Raw genomic sequence first — 19105 nt, forward strand, 5'->3', positions numbered from 1 at the left:
ACCCCTAGGGCAAACGGCGTGAATACAAATGCTCTCCAAATTAAAAAAAATTTCTGCTTTTGCAGTGTATTTTATGCAAACATTAAGCCTGCCATTGCAAAGTACAATTAGTGGCGCAAAAAATAAGGGCTCATGTGGGTCTGTAGGTGAAAAAATCTAAGCGCTATGGCCTTTTAAACATGGAGGAGGAAAAAACAAAAGCGCAAAAAAAATAAAATAAATTAGTCCGGTCCTGAAGGGGTTAAGCAGGCATCTCCCCATTAGTTAGCCAGCTTACCTCAGCATCTTGTGCAATTTGTCTAAATTCATCCCATTCCCATTGTCTGTGAATATTAAGCACGTGTGATTGTTTACAACTGTTTGATCGATCCATATTTGCTTGGCGTTGACGTCAGGGTCATAGGCATTATCTGAAATACATAATACAAAACACGCAACATTATAATTGTAGCATTGTAATAACGACCATTAAAGGCTTAGTCACGGCTATGCTGCTATGCAGGTTATATCCTCCTCTACAGGGAACGGTCACCAGGAGAAAAGCAAGATAAAGGGGACTAGTCATGTTTCCCAAACCACAAGTCATGTCTTCTCCCCATCCATGCAGGCTTGATCGATTATCTCTCCTCGTTTGAGTATAGCTAGAAATCTATCAGTCAAGATCAGGAAATGAGGCAAAAGCTGCCGGAGACCAACTTGGTGACTTGTGGTTCATGAGGTGTTAAAATGACAGGTTCCCTTTAGGGACAGGTTCCCTTTAGGGCCATGTTCACACAACATCCTTTTTTATGAAACGAATGGTCATTGTTTTCCATTAAAACAAAGGCTGTTCTTTTCATACTGCAATGATATGAACTGAAGTTAACGCAACAATGGAACAACGACAGCCAAGTTGTTGCATTGACTTCAACGCATATCATTGCAGTATGAAATGAACAGCTGCTGTTTTAATGGAAAACAATGGCTGTTCTTTTACTAAAAAGTATATTGTATGAACATAGCCTAAGACCACAAAGTCGTCACATAACATGGATAGTGAGACGCTTCTGTATTGCCCGATGCCCAGCAAGTATTGTGCATGTGCTCTGTTCTCTTTTATAGGACACGTGTGGGACGCCTGCTGGGCAGCTCCAGGTTACCAAGGCAAGTAAGTCCTTGGCTTTACGTAACCAGCTGAAGAAAAAAAAAAAAAAAAAAGGAGAAGATTGTACATGTGAAATAAAAATGTTCTGAAACTACCTCCTTGTGCCTGTACTGTGGTAACCTGTGTAATTTGCCCACCAGGAGGGCTCACCACTTGCAATAACTGCAGTGCATTATGGATTTCAGGGCCTGTTTTGCTGTTGCTGGGTTTCTGGCACCGTATCGCCAGAACAGATGTTGTACAGCAGAAAAACATCAAGAGCACCTGCAAAATAACTCCAAAAGGCAGTCCCCCACCTTCTCTTCTGTGGAGACACGATGGGAATTACTGTAATTGTGTTTAAACATGGGGGAGAAAAAGTTCCACCTAAACATATTCATTCAGCAGTGATTGATTATTTTGGGCTAAATAGAGGGAAAAGATTTACAATTGTTCTAAGTCTAATAAGAAGCAGATCTGAAGTAGTTCTTTATAAAGACTGAGAGGTTTGATATATGCTGGGGATCAGGTTTCTATCCCACGCTCTATATAAGCCATGTGACATCCTGTGGAGCTTGGTCACTTCTAGTATAGGGCTACGGGGACAACATCAGTCATGCAACAGCAAATCACTTTCCTACTGGACCAACCAAAATATTTGTGCTTTTTTAAACTTGACATTGCGCAACATTGCTTAAAAAGAAACAAAAACACAATTCACAATTTCAAGCAGGTTACAGTCACATGTAACATGCACTGAGGTCAGGTACACAGACCCATTACTGTACAAGGGCTTGGATCTCCATATGGCCAAGTATGATAACAGCATTAGGTTGTCAAAATTTACTGTCCCCATGTAGTTGCTATACCTAAAGGGGTAGTCCCATATCTCTCTCTCTCGATATACACTCACCGGCCACTTTATTAGGTACACCTGTCCAACTGCACGTTACCACTTTATTTCTAATCAGCCAATCACATGGAGGCAACTTAGTGCATTTAGGCATGTAGACATGGTCAAGACAATCTCCTGCAGTTCAAACCGAGCATCAGTATGGGGAAGAAAGGTGATTTGAGGGCCTTTGAACGTGGCATGGTTGTTGGTGCCAGAAGGGCTGGTCTGAGTATTTCAGAAACTTCTGATCTACTGGGATTTTCACGCACAACCATCTCTAGGGTTTACAGAGAATGGTCCGAAAAAGAAAAAACATCCAGTGAGCGGCAGTTCTGTGGGCGGAAATGCCTTGTTGATGCCAGAGGTCAGAGGAGAATGGGCAGACTGGTTCGAGCTGATAGGCAACAGTGACTCAAATAGCCAACCGTTACAACCAAGGTAGGCAGAAGAACATCTCTGAACGCACAGTACGTCCAACTTTGAGGCAGATGGGCTACAGCAGCAGAAGACCACACCGGGTGCCACTCCTTTCAGCTAAGAACAGGAAACTGAGGCTACAATTTGCACAAGCTCATCGAAATTGGACAGTAGAAGATTGGAAAAAACGTTGCCTGGTCTGATGAGTCTCAATTTCTGCTGCGACATTCGGATGGTAGGGTCAGAATTTGGCATCAACAACATGAAAGCATGGATCCATCCTGCCTTGTATCAACGGTTCAGGCTGGTGGTGGTGGTGTCATGGTGTGGGGAATATTTTCTTGGCACTCTTTGGGCCCCTTGGTACCAATTGAGCATCGTTGCAACGCCACAGCCTACCTGAGTATTGTTGCTTAACATGTCCATCCCTTTATGACCACAATGTACCCAACATCTGATGGCTACTTTCAGCAGGATAATGTCATAAAGCTAGAATCATCTCAGACTGGTTTCTTGAACATGACAATGAGTTCACTGTACTCCAATGGCCTCCACAGTCACCAGATCTCAATCCAATAGAGCATCTTTGGGATGTGGTGGAACGGGAGATTCGCATCATGGATGTGCAGCCGACAAATCTGCGGCAACTGTGTGATGCCATCATGTCAATATGGACCAAAATCTCTGAGGAATGCTTCCAGCACCTTGTTGTATCTATGCCACGAAGAATTGAGGCAGTTCTGAAGGCAAAAGGGGGTCCAACCCGTTAGTAGCATGGTGTACCTAATAAAGTGGCCGGTGAGTGTATAGATTGAGGGGAACCTGTAGGCCCTGGACGACCCCCCCAAACCCATTCTACCCCTGGATACAGCCCCCATACTTACCCCATCCTGCTGGTCCCATCACCCGCTCATCTGCACACTATGCAATATGCAAATGAGCAAAGAAAAGTGGAGCAGTGATTTCCTATGGACGTCGGACTCATCTCTGCTCATATGCATATTATATACATACATACACACAGCCATTTATCATCCAGACCACTGCTTTTAAAGCACAGCAGTGGCCGGTAACCTAGACAACAAGCTGTCAACAATGGGAGGGAAAAAGCAGCATATCTGTAGGAGGGGACAAGTTTTATAAATGTACATGCAAAAAGTTAAGATGGAAATACTGCTTTAACACCAACAACCTTACATATGGTACATCCATTCCTACATGTCATTTGCTTTGCATGTTAAATGTGAACATTGGGAGCATTTCATGACATATGCTAACGTATATTGCACAGTATACGCTCTTTCACGGGACATCTCTATATAATCATTACTTTTCTATTGGGCAAAAACGTTCACCAAGATAAATTGTCCAGTGAAGGTCCTAAGCACAATCTCAGACCTCTGTTAGGGAATGGGTGCCTACGAATATGTTTATTATATACAGCGAGAACCTTTAACGTCTATATACCTTACATAGGCGGTGTCACATCCATTAGAAATCCACTTCAGATTGGGGATGTGTCCTCACCTGGCTGAGACACTGCAGACCTACTCCCATACTGGAAGCGGCTTCCCCATATACAAACTAACTTCTTTGTTTTTTTTCTTCCCCTGGATACCGCAGCCCCAACCAGAGGTCTAAAGGAAGTAAAGTGCCTAGCTGCACGCTTCTCCATGCTATATCTAATGATTGATGGGGTTGGAAAACAAAACCTTGACCAATAACTATTGAGACGTAAAAATTTTTTTAAAAAAAATTTACGTGACATGGAGACTTTAGACCCGCACTGTAAAAGCAACCAGTCACCGGGGCAGAGGAATTGTGCTAGGCTGTGCCAAAGAAAACCCTGTTATCTCTAGGTCACAGCCAGCAGACTCTAGCCTCTGGTTTTGTCTATAGCTAGGTTCACACTGTGTTTTATCAGTACGTCACATGTTGAAGTTGATAAAATGTTCCATATCTTTGTAGTAGAAACACATATTACTTCTATGGTATCTTTATTCCAAAGATGAACAATCCCAATTCTTGTAACCCATTCAGATCTCCTATATCCTTTTCCTGAGACCTGTGACGATGAATTATTAGTGAGAAAAAGCGAGAGACATCGCGCCTCACTCCCTGCCTGCCCACCCAACCACACTGATTATAGGATTCCAGCTCCACAGACTTAGGGTCCTATTACACAGAACGATTTTTAATAACGATAAACAATAGCAAACGGATTTATTGTTAACCTAAAATCGTTCATCACATTACACAGAATGATGGTCGTTATTTACGATCATTACTGCCATCGTTACTATGATCATTTACTCCATCTGATCCCAGCTAAACAATGTGCAATTACACTAAATTATTAAGGAACAACTGCGGAGCTTGAGCGAACGAATGTGGAATTACAGCGAATGATTAGCGATAATTTTAGGTTCAGATCTAAATCAACGATTGTTGCCTGCAATTACACAGAACGATTATCGTTTAAATTCGAACGATATAACGCTTTTTCGCATAATAATCGTTCCATGTAATAGGTCCCTTATATTAAAGGACAACTCCGGTGCCAAGAAGAAAAAAAAAACAAAAAACAATCAGAAACATAGTTTATATACTTCTCATCCCTCCTGAGCTGTTACTGTTTTAATTTCCCACCGTCTGCATACCGCCTGATCTCTAGTCTTGGTGTTCATTTCTTCCTTACTTCCTGGTTTCAGCTTCCCATGATGCACTTTGGCTGCTGTGATGTTGCAAGTGCCTGCCCCTCCATTCACTTCAACTCCCATCATACACTTAACATGACCCCCTCTCTCTTTCTTCCATCAGGCTGCTGTATAATCACACAGGTTGTCAGCCCCTGCACTGAAGCTGCACACACATACTTTCACTTTGCAATGTAGTGTACATAGCAAAGTGACATCTGCAAGCTGGCCGTCCTTAATGAGGTCAGGGTAGCAGGAGAGATAAGATGGGGTCTGTCAAGGAGGCACAGGACTCTTTCACTCACTGAGTTCACTCGGCAGCAGGAGAGAGTATGAGGGGAGGGGGGGGGGGGAGGCTGTCTATGTGCTTGGAGTCTGTAAAGGAGAAAATAAGCAAGTGACATGACTTGCAGTTGCTCAGCCAATGGGATTGGAGCAAGCTGAGTCACCTGACAAGGCAGGGGAGGGGGAGGCTGGTGTAACAGGAGCTAGAGCAGCCCTCCTGCTGATGACTCAGTCACAAGAAGGAGCTGCCTGGTGATGTGAGGACAGTCATTAGGTCTGTGTGAGTTAGGACACTTCCTGGTGGGGGGTGGAGGGGGAAAAAGACAGGGAAGGGAGGCAAATAGGTGATTGAAGCACATTACACAGTTATATAACTTTGTAATGTGCTTCAATTACTGGGAAAAAGTTTTTCATTGGAGTTGTCCTTTAACCTCTTAAGGACATATGACGTACCGGTACGTCATATGTCCGCACTTGCACTTCAAAGCGGGGCCGCGCGGCGGCCCCGCTTTGAAGTGCCGCGATCCCGGGTGCCGCGAGTAGCCCGGGACCGCTGCTATTAGCGGGCACGGTCTGATCGCCGTGCCCGCTAATTAGCTAATCGGAGGCAGCTGTCAAAGTTGACAGCTGCCTCCGATTACCGGAGGCAAACGTTTCCCTGGTGTCTAGTGGGGGAGATCGCTCCTCCGGGACCTTGTCCCGGAGGAGCGATCTCCGTTACTGATGCCGGGGACGCGTCCAAGATGGCGCCGTCCTCGGCTCGGCACTCGTTCGTTTTCGGCTGCAGCAGCCGAAAGCAAACGAGTGCCGATCTCATGGATCTCTGCAGCATATCTATGCTGCAGAGATCTCAATGAGAGATCACAGTGTATATACTAGAAGTCCCCCAGGGGGGCTTCTAGTATATGTGTAAAAAAAAAAAATATAAAGTGTTGTTAATAGTAAAAAGCCCCCTCCCCTAATAAAAAGTCTGAATCACCCCCCTTTTCCCAGGTTTTAAATAAAAGTAAACAAATAAATAAATAAATAAACATGTTTGGTATCGCCGCGTGCGTAATCGCCCGAACTATTAATTAATCACATTCCTGATCTCGTACGGTAAACGGCGTCAGCGCCAAAAAATCCCAAAGTGCAAAATTGCGCATTTTTGGTCGCATCAAATCCAGAAAAAATGTAATAAAAAGCGATCAAAAAGACGTATATGGGCAATCAAGGTACCGATAGAAAGATCACATCATGGCGCAAAAAATGACACCTCGCACAGCCCCATAGACCAAAGGATAAAAGCGCTATAAGCCTGGGAATGGAGCGATTTTAAGGAACGTATATTGGTTAACAACGGTTTGAATTTTTTACAGGCCATCAGATACAATATAAGTTATACATGTTATATATCGTTTTAATCGTAACAACTTGAGGAACATGCATAACAAGTCAGTTTTACCCCAGGGCGAATGGCGTAAAAACACATTTCCCCCAAATAAAAGAAATGCGTTTTTTTTTTTTCAATTTCACCACACTTTGAATTTTTTTCTGGTTTCGCAGTGTACTTTATGCAAAAATTCAGCCTGTAATTGCAAAGTACAATTAGTGACGCAAAAAATAAGGGGTCATGTGGGTTTCTAGGTGGAAAAATGCAAGTGCTATGACCTTTTAAACACAAGGAGGAAAAACCGAAAACGTAAAAACGAAAATGGGCCATGTCCTTAAAGGGTTAAAGCTCAACTCCTGTAATAGGGCCCTTTTATTAAAGCTCAACGACTGGTCACACTATGCTGGTGCACACTGTTGTGGCTAAAATACAGACAAAAACAACAGAGGACCATCTCTCTCAGGTTCACCTTAACATGGCGAATTGGTGCACTCATTTGCTAAGAACTCCATTTTTTTTTACCAAATATTTTTAGAGTAGTTTTCCATTTCAAAACTATACCTATATTGTGCATACAAACGGAGAGGGGGTTGCATGTTCGCTTAGGAAATAAATTGTGACCTAGATATATTGTCTCTCTGTATATATTATTTACTAATATAGTATTTATTTACTTAAAGGGAACCAATCACCGGAAAAAAGCATATAGAGCTTTAGAAATGTGCTGTTAGAGCACACAGCACACTTGTCACACGTGTTTCCATAGCCTCCGTGCCTTCCCCGTGTAAGCCGCAAAGTAACTTTATAAAACTGGCGCCCTGTATGCTAATTACCTGAGGTAGTCACTTGGGCGGTGTGTGGCTAGCAGGTAGTCACTGTCCCCTGGGCGTTCTTCCGCTGTAATCACGCCCCTCTGGGCGTGATTCAAATGGCCGAGTAGCTGTGACTTTCTGATGCCGGACGCCGCCGCACATGCGCAGTGCAGCCGCTTCCATTCCGGCGGTACTGCGCCTGTGCAGAATAGCCTGTTAGCCGGAGTTCGAGGCTATTCTGCACAGGCGCAGTGCAACCGGAATGGAAGCGGCTGCACTGCGCATGTGCGGCGGCGTCCGGCATCAGTACGTAAGCGCACCGACGTTGGGCACGGCGCGCTCCCGAGTGACGCCACAGCCACTCTGCCATTTGAATCACGCCCAGAGGGGCGTGATTACAGCGGAAGAACGCCCAGGGGACCGTGACTACCTGCTAGCCGAACACCGCCCAAGTGACTACCTCAGGTAATTAGCATACAGGGCGCCAGTTTTATAAAGTTACTTTGCGGCTTACACGGGGGAGGCACGGAGGCTATGGAAACACGTGTGACAAGTGTGCTGTGTGCTCTAACAGCACATTTCAAAAGCTCTATATGCGTTTTTCCAGTGATTGGTTCCCTTTAAGGACGTCTTACCCCAACAGCTCTAAAGTCTTGGCCACTAGATTTCCACCTTTGCTGCTATCTGTGGTTTGCAGTCTGTTGTTGGGGAAAAACTGTCTCTAGAAACAGGTAAATCAGGACAATATACAGAAAGTGGAATGTACCATGTGCAGAAGAGAGAGGGGGGCACAGACAGACTGTGTGTGGGCTGTGTGCATGCAAGCCAAGCCAGTTTGCCTGCTAAAAATGATACCACTGCTTGCCTGCAACATCCGTGCGTCCACTTCTATCAGCTTCCAGCTGCTTGACAGACATCCACTCGGCTTTACTTATATCTTCACCTACTGAGAGCTGAGCTTCTCCCAGCAGCCTCAATGACTGGTCTGTGCTTGGGGTTTTGAAAGCTCAGACAAGACTCTAGAGGCAGCTGAGAGAAGCCCAGAGAACAGAGCATGCACTACGCATGGTTTGCAGAGCACCGGTGTGGTATTTCATCTCAGGAGACACAGCTGAAAGTAAAGCCTGGTGGATGTCACTCTACAGCTGGATGTGGATAAAAGTGACAACAGGGGCACTGCAGGCAGGCAGGCATTGCGATTTGCATAGCGTGCATCCATAGGGAAAATCCCTCGGAAATCATTTCCATAATAAGACAGCTAGGCACTGGAAGGCTCAATCTGTAAAAGCAAGGTATGCATGAGATCAGACCGAGAAGCCCTATTCAACCATTCCCCTTAGTTTAACCACCTAAAACCCTGAGACAGATATGCTTTAACACCTTGCTGCAAAATGACATAGCAGCACGTTATGAAAACATGTAAATTCTAGCATCATGACGTGCTGGTACGTCATAATGTGCAGGGGCTCTATGTAGCAAGCTCAGGAGCTAATAGGCTCCGGGTCCTCACCTGCCGCCTGCCATTAACCCCTAAATGTGCCGCTTAACGAGTCGCTGCCCTTCTGTCACTGTCTGATCAGAATCCCCACAGTGTGATTGCAATCAGCTCAGCGAGCTTCTAATAAACTTTAACAAAGGTAGATCTCAACATGCCCAATCCTTCTCTCCCCTACCATCATCTGCCTGGGAAGAGTCGGACAACTTCTCTACTGTTGATATGAAATATACAGAAACCTTGGTGAACTAGCGACTACATTGGTGTAAAGAGAGAATAAACAACTTTAACACACACACACTTACCTATAAGCTCTGCAATCGCACTGAAAGGCCACGTATGACTGGTGGAATTGGTGTGCAGAAACTTGGGGCACAACTGGAACACAAAGAGACAATAACATCAGCAAAAAAACACTACAGGTTACATGATCCAAAAGCCAATGACAGACGCTCAACCTCCCGATCGATCCCAAGTGGTAGACCTGGTATTCTGTGTTATAGATGCCATTCTTTGCCTGGATCTATAGTGCAGTACCATTATAGCTGGTGACAGTACCACAATACGGCAGAAGGGAAATACTGTGCACATATATACTAAAACACATCTGCAGGTGGGTGCCTTACCATTAGTAATTGGACTCTAGACTGATACATTGTACATAGCCAGTCCTGCCCTTAGCTGAGAAGTAATACAATTGTATCCAGTGTAGACAATGCTCTGTGAGCTCTACAACCTGGACTCCAGACTGATACATTGTACATAGCTAGTCCTGCTCTCAGCTGAGAAGTAACACAATTGTAGCCAGTCTGTGTATTTCTGCTGTGTATGAATTCGCCCTGAATGTAAACAGGAGCATTGTTATTCCCCAACAGTAAAGCTTGGGCTCTGTACACATTTGCACTGGACTCCAGAGGAATCCACGTATCACAATGGGTCTAATGAGATCTGCTAGAATTCTAGGTAAAGGGTTATTCACATCCTATGTAATGTCCACAGGATAGGTTGCTGCAACTACATCAAGAATGAGGGCCCTGGTCTGGTTGCAGTAGATATTTCATGGGTTGTTTCTGTTGTCTCCATAAATAGGAATTATGGGAACAGTGTAGCACCATGGGCTCTGCTGCATCCATGATATCTATCAGATACAGAGACGGCTGTGTTCACTATCCTGGGCACCTATGGCTGCTGCAGCCAGATAAGGGTTCTGCTCAGGGCTTTATCCTAGATTCCATAGATGTCAGATAGGAGCTGTACTGTGCACCACACTGGCTGTATCACTGCTGTGTTTATCTTAGTCTGAGCTGTGGGGGTTGTGTTCAGTGTGCTGTTTTACACTGTATGGTTGTGGAAGAGGATAACCTGTAGGGTTAAGAGGTCATAGAATGAACCGGTTACGACTAGCTCAATAAAGACATTTTCCCATCATATACACTATTACATCACTATACACATCGCTGTTTCCCCTGCTGAGCTAGGGTGGCGGAAGAATAGTGAACAGCGAGTAATGTCAGCTTCTGAACAGTTACATTACTTCCTATAGTGGTCTAGGGTCCTGAAGAGGTTAAAGGGGTTATCCAGCGCTACAAAAACATGGCCACTTTCCCCCTACTGTTGTCTCCAGTTTGGGTGGGGTTTTGAAACTCAGTTCCAATGAAGTAAATGGAGCTTAATTGCAAACCACACCTGAACTGGAGACAACAGTAGGGGGAAAAGTGGCCATGTTTTTGTAGCGCTAAATAACCCCTTTAACACAACCCAAAGTAGTTCCCAGCAATGTCACTAGCGGCCCTTAGCTCTTGCAAAACTACAATTCTCATCATCATCATCATGCCTGGACAGCTGAAGCTAAAGCTAGGGCTGAAGCGTGAGTTTTACAACCCCTGCCCTGTTCACAGGATAGTGATAGATTCCCACTATGAGAATAATGCAGAGAATCAGGCAAACAAATGGTTAAGGCGCTGTATATATTGATCGGCTGATGCACATGCCTGTATTTCTGCACCGGCCTGTAAGGAGAGAACATACATATACAATATACATATACAATATATATATATATATATATATATATATATATATATATATATATATATATATATACACCCTTATGTGTATAAAGGATCCTTTATGACGCCGGAAAATAAAACATCACTGATATAGAAACAAACAAATAGTAAACTAAAACCCGAAACCAGCCTCTCCTCTGTGACTCAGACGTGCGAGACGTCACAACAGGGAAACGAAACTGAAACCAGTTAAAGATACAGCTTATCCCTCACTACCAAATCTACCCAGACTCCATCATCAGAACCAGGGATCTCAGACACTACTCATAGAACCAGTACCATCGACTTCACCCAGCACTGATAGAACTGCAGTGTCCCAGAGCAGGGGTCACTGCTTTTCTAGCAGCAGGTATAGGACGGTACCATGTGTTGTGGACTCAGAGACTGAAGTACGTGTGATGCTGCTCCCACCACCGTTTACTACTGTCTTATTTGCACGGCTGACGGATTTCCTCTATTGATTGTATAAGCCACTATATACTTGCACTACACTTTGACTAATCCCTGAGCTAGCTACCGCAGGAGCTACTGCCCTATCACAGAGGGTTATTTTGTCCTTCTACTTAGGCCCCAAAGGCCTAAGTTATTTATATTAGGATTGGGACTGATTTAGGTGGTCTGTAGTCAGTTCAAGTCAGAGTGTGTATAAGACAACACAACAGAGTCTGTTGAGAGACTTTCCTGGGCCTGGCCAGGCGGCCAGGACCCTTGTGCAGGAATATACTTGCTTTTTACTTCTGAGATGCTAGCTACGTCTAGCTAGAGCACCACAAGAGGGGCATTGGATGCCAGGACTAAATGCTAAGTGCATAAGCCAAGCCTCTACTCCAAACACGTTAGGTCCTAAGGGTAATCCCGATGGCTAGCTTTACCCACAAAGTGGGGCCTACATCGCTGGATTTGTTTCACTCTGTGCCCACATTAGGCGGAAGTCCATACCTGTGGGTGTAGGTAAGTCTTATCTAAAGACCCCCAAGCTCAGTGCCAAAGTATGCCTTGACAGGATCCCATATACACTCCACAGTTTCCTAAACCGCTTCAGTACAGCTACACGAATTCTAAAGTCACTTCAATTCAACTCACACCAAGGTCTAAAAAGTATACTGTCTACAGAGACTGTACCAGTACTCCTACAGCTAGAGATATACTTGTTTAACATTGTGCAAAGTATCAAAGTGATTACTCTTATCTACTACTGTTTCAACTGTGTCTGTAATATCTGGAAAAAAAAAAGCACAAAAGTCTATTATTTGACCAAAGATTCCGATACTCAGAGAGGCTGTTTATCCTTGTCCTTGAACACGTAAAAAGCGATATTTGTATATAACTACATTACGCTGTCTCGAACTACAACATTACTCAGTAAAAGCCTTAAAGGGGTATTCCACTCAAATATAACGTCTCATATTGCTGAGACTAACAATTCATTCCCTACGTACTATCTAGTCTGTCTCCTTTTCCCAGTTCTGAACTGCTGCTTTCGGCTGAAAACAAAAAATTGTGTCTGAGATGTTTTCTTAGTCTCCTCCTCCTTCCCCCTTTCTTCTGAGGCAGATGATGTAAACAAGTCCCTGGCAGTCTTTATCTACAACACTACAGCTTTCTTGTAAAGCTAGAATGCTAGCGGAACCGGCCCCGGGGACCCCGCACAGCCCTGACGGAACCGGCCCCGGGGACCCCGCACAGCCCTGACGGAACCGGCCCCGGGGACCCCGCACAGCCCTGACGGAACCGGCCCCGGGGACCCCGCACAGCCCTGACGGAACCGGCCCCGGGGACCCCGCACAGCCCTGACGGAACCGGCCCCGGGGACCCCGCACAGCCCTGACGGAACCGGCCCCGGGGACCCCGCACAGCCCTGACGGAACCGGCCCCGGGGACCCCGCACAGCCCTGACGGAACCGGCCCCGGGGACCCCGCACAGCCCTGACGGAACCGGCCCCGGGGACCCCGCACAGCCCTGACGGAACCGGCCCCGGGGACCCCGCACAGCCCTGACGGAACCGGCCCCGGGGACCCCGCACAGCCCTGACGGAACCGGCCCCGGGGACCCCGCACAGCCCTGACGGAACCGGCCCCGGGGACCCCGCACAGCCCTGACGGAACCGGCCCCGGGGACCCCGCACAGCCCTGACGGAACCGGCCCCGGGGACCCCGCACAGCCCTGACGGAACCGGCCCCGGGGACCCCGCACAGCCCTGACGGAACCGGCACCGGGGACCCCGCACAGCCCTGACGGAACCGGCCCCGGGGACCCCGCACAGCCCTGACGGAACCGGCCCCGGGGACCCCGCACAGCCCTGACGGAACCGGCATCTGGAAACACATTTCCAACCAGGGGCCCCAGCCATTAGCACAATTCATAGAGATAAGCCTGAATCAGGAACAGCCGCCCCCAGCAGCCTCAGCCTCCTCAGTCCCTGCGGAACCATAGTCACAGAGCCCGAGTTCCCTCCAGCACATCACGGAGCGCGCACCCAGCGTTATCAGCCCCTTCACCACAGAGCTGGAGCCGCGCTCAGTCCCGGGCAGCCCGGCTGTGTCCGGCCTCAGTGCGCCCCCATCCCTCCCTGTACCGCGGCCGCCCCGTTAACCCCTCTCTCACCGCACTCAGACGGATCCCCTCCGTTGCCTCTGCCGCCATCTTTGGGGAAAAAAAAAAAAACGAGAAACAGCTGAGCACTCCCCACTTCCGGGCGGAGACAGCGGCCGCCTCATCCAATCAGAACAACGCGCGAGGAATAACATTAAAATCACGTGACTGAGGCCGCTGTCAGCGTGCTGGATGGGTGCTGTGCGCGCTTGGCGCTCTAGGTGGCGCTGTACTCATCAACATAAATATTTACTACTGAATATATACGTGTATCTGTGCACGTGTCTGATTTGCATAGTGTGAATCCTTTAGGTGTGTGCACGTGGTTCCTACCACTCATATTAGCCAGGATTCGGCTGAGGCTGTTATGGCGACCGGACAGGATACTGGTCGTGTGGGGAAATATGGCTGTGGTGTGCTGCTGCCTCACAGCTTAGGTTAGGGTTACACGACCAAGGATCGCCATGTGCAGCTGATATAACATAGATAATGAATGTAAATCGAGTCTGGGTGGCGGCCATTGGTGCTGTGTCTGTGGGGTGGTGTCTGGTCACCATTGTTGGTTCGGTGGGGTGGGGCTGCCATTGTTAGTGCTGTATTTGTGGGGTAGGTTGTAGCAGCTATTGTTGGTGCTGTGTCTGTGGGGTGTGGTGGCCATTGTTGGCGCTGTGTCTGTGGGGTGTGGTGGCCATTGTTGGTGCTGTGTCTGTGGGGTGTGGTGGCCATTGTTGGTGCTGTGTCTGTGGGGTGGGGCGTGGTGGCCATTGTTGGTCCTATGGGGTGTGGTGGCCTTTGTTGGCGCTGTGTCTGTGGGGTGTGGTGGCCATTGTTGGCGCTGTGTCTGTGGGGTGTGGTGGCCATTGTTGGTCCTATGGGGTGTGGTGGCCATTGTTGGCGCTGTGTCTGTGGGGTGTGGTGGCCATTGTTGGTCCTATGGGGTGTGGTGGCCATAGTTGGTGCTGTGTCTGTGGGGTGTGGTGGCCATTGCTGGCGCTGTGTCTGTTGGGTGTGGTGGCCATTGTTGGCGCTGTGTCTGTGGGGTGTGTTGGCCATTGTTGGTGCTGTGTCGGTGAGGTGGCCATTGTTGGTGCTGTGTCGGTGGGGTGTGGTGGCCATTGTTGGTGCTGTGTCTGTGGGGTGTGGTGGCCATTGTTGGCGCTGTGTCTATGGGGTGTGGTGGCCATTGTTGGCGCTGTGTCTGTGGGGTGTGGTGGCCATTGTTGGCGCTGTGTCTGTGGGGTGTGGTGGCCATTGTTGGGCCTATGGGGTGTGGTGGCCATTGTTGGCGCTGTGTCTGTGGGGTGTGGTGGCCATTGTTGGTGCTGTGTCTGTGGGGTGGGGCGTGGTGGCCATTGTTGGCGCTGTGTCTGTGGGGTGTGGTGGCCATTGTTGGTCCTATGGGGTGTGGTGGCCATTGTTGGCGCTGTGTCTGTGGGGTGTGGTGGCCATTGTTGGTCCTATGGGGTGTGGTGGCCATAGTTGGTGCTGTGTCTGTGGGGTGTGGTGGCCATTGCTGGCGCTGTGTCTGTTGGGTGTGGTGGCCATTGTTGGCGCTGTGTCTGTGGGGTGTGTTGGCCATTGTTGGTGCTGTGTCGGTGAGGTGGCCATTGTTGGTGCTGTGTCGGTGGGGTGTGGTGGCCATTGTTGGTGCTGTGTCTGTGGGGTGTGGTGGCCATTGTTGGCGCTGTGTCTGTGGGGTGTGGTGGCCATTGTTGGTCCTATGGGGTGTGGTGGCCATTGTTGGCGCTGTGTCTGTGGGGTGTGGTGGCCATTGTTGGCGCTGTGTCTGTGGGGTGTGGTGGCCATTGTTGGGCCTATGGGGTGTGGTGGCCATTGTTGGCGCTGTGTCTGTGGGGTGTGGTGGCCATTGTTGGTGCTGTGTCTGTGGGGTGGGGCGTGGTGGCCATTGTTGGCGCTGTGTCTGTGGGGTGTGGTGGCCATTGTTGGTCCTATGGGGTGTGGTGGCCATTGTTGGCGCTGTGTCTGTGGGGTGTGGTGGCCATTGTTGGTCCTATGGGGTGTGGTGGCCATAGTTGGTGCTGTGTCTGTGGGGTGTGGTGGCCATTGCTGGCGCTGTGTCTGTTGGGTGTGGTGGCCATTGTTGGCGCTGTGTCTGTGGGGTGTGTTGGCCATTGTTGGTGCTGTGTCGGTGAGGTGGCCATTGTTGGTGCTGTGTCGGTGGGGTGTGGTGGCCATTGTTGGTGCTGTGTCTGTGGGGTGTGGTGGCCATTGTTGGTGCTGTGTCTGTGGGGTGTGGTGGCCATTGTTGGTCCTATGGGGTGTGGTGGCCATTGTTGGCGCTGTGTCTGTGGGGTGTGGTGGCCATTGTTGGCGCTGTGTCTGTGGGGTGTGGTGGCCATTGTTGGGCCTATGGGGTGTGGTGGCCATTGTTGGCGCTGTGTCTGTGGGGTGTGGTGGCCATTGTTGGTTCTATGGGGTGTGGTGGCCATTGTTGGCGCTGTGTCTGTTGGGTGCGGTGGCCATTATTGGCGCTGTGTCTGTGGGGTGTGGTGGCCATTGTTGGTGCTGTGTCGGTGAGGTGGCCATTGTTGGTGCTGTGTCGGTGGGGTGGGGTGTGGTGGCCATTGTTGGTGCTGTGGGGTGTGGTGGCCATTGTTGGTGCTGTGTCGGTGGGGTGGGGTGTGGTGGCCATTGTTTGTGCTGTGGGGTGTGGTGGCCATTGTTGGCGCTGTGTCAGTGGGGTGTGGTGGCCATTGTTGGCGCTGTGTCTGTGGGGTGTGGTGGCCATTGTTGGTGCTGTGTCGATGGGGTGGGGTGTGGTGGCCATTGTTGGTGCTGTGTCTGTGGGGTGTTCCATGGAAATGAGTGAACGTTTTCAGGTTTTTCGCAATAGTGTTCGTTTGAGATTGTTAATCGTTAACGATTATGCAAACGATAATCGTCTGGTGGAATAGGGCCCTAAGAGAGAACTCTGGCTGTGGCTTGTCCCTCACAGAACAAAGGGGTCAACTGGTGATTTTCCATCATGCACGATCCCTATCTCCACTGACATCATCTGCACCATTGTATTTGTCACCATTTAGATTAGCGACCCAGACAAATCAGGAACCATGAAGTGCCATGTGGGCTTCTACAATTTGATCAAAATGTATGCCAACTAGGGATGCACGATGCACCGAAATATCGATACTACTATCGATATTTCGGGCAAAAATACGGTTCGGTACCAGGATTTCCTGATATCGAAAGCAGAGAACATGGCCGGCGGCTAACTGAGCGCTGGCCATGTTCTCTGGGTGCTGCCCCCTGGTGTCACCTCCTCCGTCCCTCCCCTCCCTCCGCTCACAGCAGTGATAAGCTATAGCCGGCACATAGCGATCGCATGTGCCGCCTATGTAGCTGTAGCTCACGCTGTCCCACTGACAGCAGCATCTGACCCGTTCCAGAAGCAGTGGGGGTCGGCTACTATGTGTAGCAGATCCCCTCCGCTAATGACTGCAGCCTGCCGCAGGGTGAGGGGGTCCTCGGGTGGAGGGACAGTCTTGTTGTAGTGATGACCCCCGGACACGCACACACCAGGGTCCCGCAGCTTTCCGGCAGCCTCAGAATGGAGGTCGGAGGTTATCCGTGCAGGGGATGATAAGGCATACATGTCTTGTATTGTGGTCTTTAACCCTATCGGCTCCTGTAATGATAGCCTCCTTTCTCCATTCTGCCGGCAAGGACTCCGGTGTGTGTGTCCAAGGTTCAACAGAGCAGGAAGACGGGCCAGGGCCATCCTGACAGCATTATGCCACCCCTCCCACCTCCCCTATATATGATCTCTCCTACCTGATAAAAGCAATTAAAATGGTAGGAACGGCAGCAGCCTCATAATGCAGGCTGTGCTACACTACTACAAGTCTTGCCACATGCAAGCCTTTACCTAAGAGGACGATAGAGCAAATTGTCAGAAAATGCATAATGGTATATAACAAAAAAATTCTAATTATATCACATGCAATACTGACAAAATACCACCTGCTAAGTCTATGTCCCCATGTAGTAGTGGAGGAAAAACTCTAGGGTATCGCCACCATATTATGGCTTCGTCAGGACGTGGTGGCGATACCCATGCAGTTTTTTCCTCCACTACTACATGGGGACATAGACTTAGCAGGTGGTATTTTGTCAGTATTGCATGTGATATCATTTGAATTTTTTTGTTATATACCATTATGCATTTTCTGACAATTTGCTCTATCGTCCTCTTAGGTAAAGGCTTGCATGTGGCAAGACTTGTAGTAGTGTAGCACAGCCTGCATTATGAGGCTACTGCCGTTCAGACCATTTTAATTGCTTTTATCATTTCTTTTGTAATGGTGCCGGCACACAGAGAGATTTATCTGACAGATTCTGGAAGCCAAAGCCAGGAATGGATTTGAAAAGAGGAGAAATCTTAGTCTTTCCTTTATGACCCGTCTCCTGTTTATAGTCTGTTTCTGGCTTTGGCTTCAAAAATCTGTCAGATAAATCTGTCTGTGTAAACGCACCATTAGCCGGCTTAATGAAGCTATTTTAATTACATTTCATTGGTGTGCACTGTGATTTATATATCCTATATTTCTGTCATTTTTTGTTTTGTTCCATTGGTATTAGTGTATAGGGTACACGGTAGCACCCTTTCTTATTATTGTGTATACCTGTGGGGCCCACTTTGTTCTTCTTTTTCTCTTTTTTTTTAACCTCTTCTACCTGACATGTTATTAAAGGGGTCTCCTCTGCTGGGGGCACCACAAGTCTCAGCAGATAATCAGTCCTGCTTGGGACACTAACATTCCCACCATAATGTTTCCTGTTTGGGGCACACTAACCTGTAGACATCTGGATCTTAACTAACAGAATATTACAAGCACCATCACTCCCAGCATTGTGAATACTTCCTGTCTGATGTACTACAACCCTCAGCAGAATCACCTCTCCAGTCTGCAGCAATACAGGGGGATTGACTATAGAGGGGGTGCTTACTACAGGGAGCTGACTATTCTGTGGGCTACCTACGAGAGGGATAGCTACATATAGGTTACTATATTTTTACTATGATTTTTGGTCACATCACACCCCCCAAAAAAATTCATTAAGTGATCAAAAGGTCACATATATACTAACATGATACCAAATAAAACTGCAGATCACAGTGCAGAAAATAATCCCGCACACCACAGCCATACAGGGCAAAACATGAAAGGTTAGAGTAGTCAGAGTAGGACAACTTTTAAGCTCTTTTATGTAAAAAAAATGTAAACTATTTCTAAGATAGTAAAATAAAATAAAAAGCCCATAACCTGATGTCACCATAATAGTGCAGACCTGAAGACCATAACAGCACAAAAACAGTTGGGGGTGTA

The 19105-nt window shown here is 47.9% G+C and overlaps 1 protein-coding gene across 3 annotated transcripts in view; it reads right to left on the reverse strand.

Moving 5' to 3' along the window:
• Window positions 1–13854, reverse strand: part of MORC3 (MORC family CW-type zinc finger 3) — a 64622-nt gene extending 50768 nt beyond the window's left edge. For 2 of the 3 annotated variants that reach the window (XM_069945412.1, XM_069945411.1), the window contains exons 1-3: window positions 13770–13854; window positions 9401–9473; window positions 278–410 (exon numbers count right to left, since the gene is read on the reverse strand). In XM_069945412.1, the coding sequence (XP_069801513.1) occupies window positions 278–410; window positions 9401–9473; window positions 13770–13808 (245 nt within the window). In that variant the 5' untranslated portion in view covers window positions 13809–13854. Of the gene's footprint in view, window positions 1–277; window positions 411–3902; window positions 4043–9400; window positions 9474–13769 lie in introns of those variants that run through there. The other variant, XM_069945413.1, reaches the window with a different exon arrangement.
• Between the last annotated feature and the right edge of the window lie 5251 nt (window positions 13855–19105).

This window comes from Dendropsophus ebraccatus, chromosome 11 (genome assembly GCF_027789765.1).
Source record: "Dendropsophus ebraccatus isolate aDenEbr1 chromosome 11, aDenEbr1.pat, whole genome shotgun sequence".
Classification (NCBI taxonomy): Eukaryota; Metazoa; Chordata; class Amphibia; order Anura; family Hylidae; genus Dendropsophus; species Dendropsophus ebraccatus.